General features: G+C 42.1%; 1 protein-coding gene across 8 annotated transcripts in view; it reads left to right on the forward strand.

Moving 5' to 3' along the window:
* The window catches only part of oxr1a (oxidation resistance 1a), a 175,809-nt gene extending 170,524 nt beyond the window's left edge, over nt 1-5,285 (forward strand). For all 8 annotated transcript variants that reach the window (XM_026184158.1, XM_026184156.1, XM_026184157.1 and 5 more), the window contains 5 exons: nt 883-1,005; nt 3,307-3,459; nt 3,558-3,653; nt 4,336-4,409; nt 4,841-5,285. In XM_026184158.1, coding sequence (XP_026039943.1) covers nt 883-1,005; nt 3,307-3,459; nt 3,558-3,653; nt 4,336-4,409; nt 4,841-4,976 — 582 coding nt within the window. In that variant the 3' untranslated portion in view covers nt 4,977-5,285. The remainder of the gene's footprint in view (nt 1-882; nt 1,006-3,306; nt 3,460-3,557; nt 3,654-4,335; nt 4,410-4,840) is intronic.
* Nucleotides 5,286-6,000: the final 715 nt, after the last annotated feature.

The raw sequence follows: 6,000 nt of genomic DNA on the forward strand, positions 1-6,000 counted from the left end.
TGAATGTAAAGAGCGCAGCCTGCCTTAGGACTAATCGAGAGACATTGAAGGACTGCAGAACAAAGAGATGGCGAATTGGAAAGAGGGTTGAAGTAAGACTCCCCTGACAGGATGAATGATGTTCTCTGAGGACAATGCAGGCAGGCCTCATTTGAATGGGGACCGAAACATGATAGCATCCCAGTCATCAGTGGCGAAGTGCTCCACAATCAGCCTCTGTTATTGAGAAAGATAAATAACCCAAACAGTCGGCTGGTCAGAGAAAATGTCAAACATAGGAGTGCAAATTATTCATTGGGTCGATTTCCTATTCACTTAGCATTCTCTTCTCCCAGACAGTGTCTCTGCAATGCTTCTCCCACTTGTGCCAAACTGATCCTAGTCATCTGGCATCAGAGAGTGGCAGGAAGATATTCAGCTGTCATCATCACATTGTTGGATTATCAGTGTGTTGCTAGCAAACACTGCATTTGTAATTTTGGCAGGACAACGGCTACAATGAAAAGCCCCCAAATGGAGGAAAAATGTACATTTTGTTAGTGAGATTGAGTTATAGTTAAGAAGCTATTTTTCCCCATCTTTCCTCTATCGCCCAGCCTGTTTAGCTGAACTTGTTATGCTTTGTGGAGTTGGTTATCTAGTTCTACGTTGTTGTCTTTTTTTAATACTTTCCTGTCCAATTTTTTTGTAGCCTCAGCAGATCACAGATGTCTGTTGGAAGTTAGTAGACAGCCTGACTAGTAAAGCCGGTCATGTCATTGCCCTTTTACGAAAAGTAGCAACTGGAAGACCGTAGCTATTTTGAACGCATCCAGTATCAGAGCTCTTTGGAAGTGCAGCTCGTCTTGTCAGTGCATCTCTAACAAGTATTTGTGCTTGTAGATTACCACCAAGGAAGAGGTGAACTCTAAACATGGCGCGGTCAAAACTGAGCTGGAGCCCGACACGTTCAAACCCAACCTCAGAGAACCCAGCGAACTCCTGGAGGCCGACCAGATAGAGAAAGTAAGTGCTGCTGCAGAAAATCTCATCTCATGCAACTTGACGGTATTCTAAACTTAATATTTTTCCAACAACAATCCAAAACTAAGAGCACATGCCTGTTCCTCTTTTGTTATCCGGGTAGCCTGTTCCTTTGTTATAATGAACATTGATGCTGTCTTTTATTCCATGTTAGTGTTACCTGTGCAATTGTTACTGTAAATACACAGGCGTGTCAACTGATGAAAATAGTCCCACTGTCTAGTGTATGTTGAAAGTGAATATAATAGATTCCCTGTTTTCATTATAACCCAGTAGGCTTGGCAGTAAGCTTTTTAGTTTTTGTTTTTACAGATACAAAATGGAAACCACAGAATATTTAGAAATTTCTTATGATTTGATAATGATTAGCATTAAATGTTTTTGTTTGTTTTTTTTCTTCATCTTAGTCTTTAAATCTCTGTGAGACGCCTGTGTGTTGTGTCAGGCTGGAAATCTGACATGTAAAAAACTGAGGATTTGTTTTACTTTCAAAATGTCGTAGCACCCAAACAAATTAAGTCATCAGTTCATAGAGCTACCTTGCAGTCTTGATTTCCAACTGTGTGTTTGGGGAAAAGGATTCATTCACTGCTTGAATAAGTTTAGTAGCATTTGTTAGGTGGGTAGGTGGATACACTGAGCAGAAGCAACAGCACCGACAAACAAATCGCCTGATTTTTGTCAAGTGCTTATTTTCAGTGACCAACATTTGTACGATATCCCTGTTACAATGTTTATGATGTCATCACAGAGAGTACTGCTGTCCATTCAAAGCTTTGTCAGTTAGTGGAAAACTAAACACTAACACGAAAGCCTTAAAATATACCTTTGGGTGTCAGCTACTGCTGCTTTGACTTCTTTTGTAGATTAGCTTTCTTTCCACCCTGGACATTAGTAACATAAACTTGCAATTGTTGTTTCTCTAAATATCATATAGAGATGAGAATCTAAAAAATAATTGTTGGATCCACAGTAGATGATGTTTTCTTAACTCTAGCTAAAATGCTAAAGCTAAAATTTAGGTAACCAGTAAAAATGAGCAGGTGACCAGCTGGTGACTGGCTTTAATATATATTGTCAGTACAGGTCCAGACTCCTAGTGCAGGTGATAAGAATTTTAACATAAAAGTTATTGTGAGGATTTAGCAGTGAAATCTCATTAGTTTTGACTGGTTATAACCTGGCCATTCCTCAGGTTAATGTTACATTCCTTCCATGAAAAACGCTGATTTAATAAATGTTATCAGTATCATAGTATTGATTAAGCTGTAAAGTACGTGTGTAAAGTTTCATGGCGGTCTAACTTACAAATTGTGATCTCAGGACGACAGCCACTTGAAAATCAGGACGCTTTACATTAGGCGCTGAAACATGAACTGGATAGTTTGCTCATTCAAAGCAGGAATCAACATGTTCTCTTTTATTTATTGTGTTCCGGATGATTTCAGGTAGATTTGGTTTGTTAATCCTGCCAACGCAAAGAGTTAGAAATAAGCGGTGACAAAGATGAAAGAGAAATGCATGAAACAGACATCCAAGTCACCAACCTTTCATGTTGTTGTTAGGTGTACTGTGTGCCTTGCAGGCACTGCAAGTTAACACACACCCAGAGCTCCAAATTAGTCCCACTTGGCTTATTAACCAATAGAGTGCCAATATGCAAGCTTTCTTTAATCACCCTGCGGACAGAGCTCGGGGCTCAGGCCTGGCTCAAAGCAGTGCAGAGGTGAGCTGAGTCAGGCCTCGCCTAATCGTGGCTTCATTCCCAGCCTGCTGATTATATGACTGCTGCAGCTCCACCACTGGAGCAAGTGCTGATCCAACAAGAAAAATGCCAAAAGGGACTGAGGAATTGTTTGAGCGTGAACAGAACATTTAAAGGTCCTTGTTCTGTATAGCAGTAAAAAGTTGTCACTTTAATTCCATGTTTTAGTCAGTGTCTGTTTTATCTGTCCATTAAAATGAGACATAAGTTGTACCGCTCCTCCGGCGCCTTGTCGGCATTATCTCCCCATACACCACAGCCGCCGTTAATCCTCGAGTCAGTCAGCAGCAGGGCAGCGTGCTCTCTCAGGGTCTGCTGGGCCTCTCTTTCTCTTGAGACTGCTCTCACTGTTTTCAGCCCTGTTACTCCTCCTTAAACGCCAGAGAGTGTTAAAAGGTCACCGCAGATGTAATTGAGCGTTGGTGGCTGTGGCCTTTCTGTGTTTCATTTTCTTTCTTTCATTTTTTTCCCTTCCTTTTTCATCTCTGTATTTTTAAATTTATTTTCCCCGCACACAGCTTGCCAGGAATCTCCCTCCGCGGACCATCGGGTACCCATGGACGCTGGTCTTTGGCACTGCAAAGCACGGCATGAGCATTAAGACGCTGTACAGATCCATGCAGGCCCAGGACACCCCGGTGCTCCTGGTCATTAAAGACAGCGACGGCCAGGTACGCGCCCAAATTTAAGAAGCTAACCACAGTGGCACATTGTTATGGTACTGATCACCTTTTTGTTGTTGTCATTTTGTTTTTTTTAATAACTTCAGGTGTTTGGTGCGCTGGCATCCGAGCCCTTTAAGGTCAGCGATGGCTTTTATGGCACCGGAGAGACCTTCCTCTTCACCTTTAATCCAGAGTTTGAGGTATAACATTTTGTCACTGTTAGATTTTGTAACTTTTTTGCACTTCTGAATGAATATTCTTCTCCAATAATGGAGGAGTGAGGAGAACTAATGTTTGCATTTGCTCATAGCGACACACCCTGCAGTTCTCCCCACCTCTGCAGAGCTTTCAGCAGCTTGTTTTAGCTCTCTGGCCACCAGCTTTACTGCTTTGGTTCTCTGTAACTTCACTCCCAGTTTTAGCAGGCAGCTGTTTTTGGTGCAAAAGCCCTGTTAAAACCCAGTGTACACTCCCTGTTCAGCACCAGTCAGTCAGCAAGTAGTTGGTGAACAGAAAGAAGCATTTAGCAGCTAAGGAGCCAAATATTTCCCTCATGAGTTGGCAAAGACCTAGAAGGAGAATGGTTGTGTTATATATGGGAAGTGGCTGTAAAAACCACTCCAAAGGACTGCTCAGGCATGTTTGCCTGCTGTGTATATAGGAGACTTAGCACGGTGGGTATTTAACCTTTATATGCTTTTGTGTTGTGTTTAAAGCTTTGTGAGACAAATTATTTCATACATCAGCAGCAGACACAGAATTAAATATGATGTATATGCTGTATAAGTGTTTTTTAGTTTACATTTTCTCTTTCTCTCTTATATCATCACTGAATATGTCATACAGTATCTTCTAATATGTGCTCTGTTGTATCATGGGCAGGTGTACAAGTGGACCGGTGACAACATGTTCTTTATCAAAGGGGATATGGACTCCTTAGCTTTTGGTGGAGGAAGGTGAGCCAGAAATCTACAGACCACTGGTGCAACATATTTGTCATAATTAAATATGACAGCATGTCAAATTTAAATTCAGATTGACATAAAGTAGACACAAGCCTGCTGATGTCCAGAAATGTGGACTGCATTAGAAGAATGGTGTTATTAAGATATTTGCACTTTTGCGGAGCTCATAAGATCACATGCAGATATAAAACGTTCTTTTGTTTTGATTAAAATAATTGATGTCATGGTGACGATCAGTAATATAAGTTGTATTTGTATATGTATGTGCCATTTGTTAGCTATCACACTGAGTAGTTGGTACTTTGCCCAGTACACTTACACCTGCAAGTTAAAAGCATAAATTGAGATAAAACGCAGGCTTTTTACTGCTGATCCTGAAATGGCTTGAAGTTGTCTAATGTATTTTCTTCTTTCTTCTGTAGTGGGGAGTTTGGCCTGTGGCTGGACGGAGACCTTTACCACGGCAGGAGCCACTCCTGTAAAACATTTGGGAACCCTATGCTCTCAAAAAAAGAGGATTTTTATGTACAGGACATAGAGATTTGGGCTTTTGAATAATCAAACCGTGCAACACAGGGGGGAAAAACAAGTCCTGGAACAGGGCAAAAAAAAAAAAAAGTGAGTAGGAGTCCTATAGAACAATGGCAACGTCCCAAACCTAACTGCACATCACCAGGGCTCCCCAGGCTGGAAGCCAGCTATTGGATGCTTGTTGTGCGTTACTACTGCAGTTATTACAGAGCTTTTTCTCTTCTTTCTTTTTCTTTTTGTTTTTTCTTTGTGAAAAATGACCTTTGTGTGTATCTTGTTACAGCCTTGTGCAGCATCTTTGCAGAGTAGGGGGAAGTGAATAAAGTGTCGCTAATATGAGGCTGTATGTGAGGAATGACGGGAGGGAATCGGGGCGGGGATGACTGAAGAGGACCGTCGGAGCTCCTCTCCATTCAGAGGTGGTGAAGATGATGGTGGCTAAGGTTTGGGACTGCTGCAAGAAGAGAGAGGTGCCCCACATTGTGCATTAGACCTTTACGGAACCTCAAGGAGTCCCCCACCCCCCTGCACCCTATCAGACCCCCGAAAATCTCCTTGGTTCGGTAGGACGTTACTCACTGTGCTCTCAGTTTTGACAAAGGGAGACAAAGTTAGGAGAGACGCAACCTGAACACATTCCATTCCTCTTGGCGATGGCGGACTGTCAACAGTACAAGTGGTGATTTGTGGTAAACACGCGCATACAAAACACATCAGCAGCAGGATACGATGACACTCGACTCAGAGAAGGGAGAATATTTGCTGTGTGTGTGTAGTTTTTTGGGGCGGGGTAGTGTTTTCACAGTACAGTACAGTTTTTGGTTGTCCTCTGAGGCTAAACTTATAGAGTATCGTGTATTGTAGTCCTCCTGTTGTTCACTGTCATAGCACACCATCTGAAAGCACATAGCTATAATCAGATCACCCATCGTCGTAATGTTCTGTTCAGTGGGTGTATGTGTGAGTCCAGCTAACACCGGCTCCTCTCGCAGGATGCTGGCTGTACTGTTTGTAGACAGTAACGTGTTGCAATAGATTTGTGGAATATGCA

Source organism: Astatotilapia calliptera, chromosome 11 (assembly GCF_900246225.1).
Source record: "Astatotilapia calliptera chromosome 11, fAstCal1.2, whole genome shotgun sequence".
In the NCBI taxonomy this organism is placed as follows: Eukaryota; Metazoa; Chordata; class Actinopteri; order Cichliformes; family Cichlidae; genus Astatotilapia; species Astatotilapia calliptera.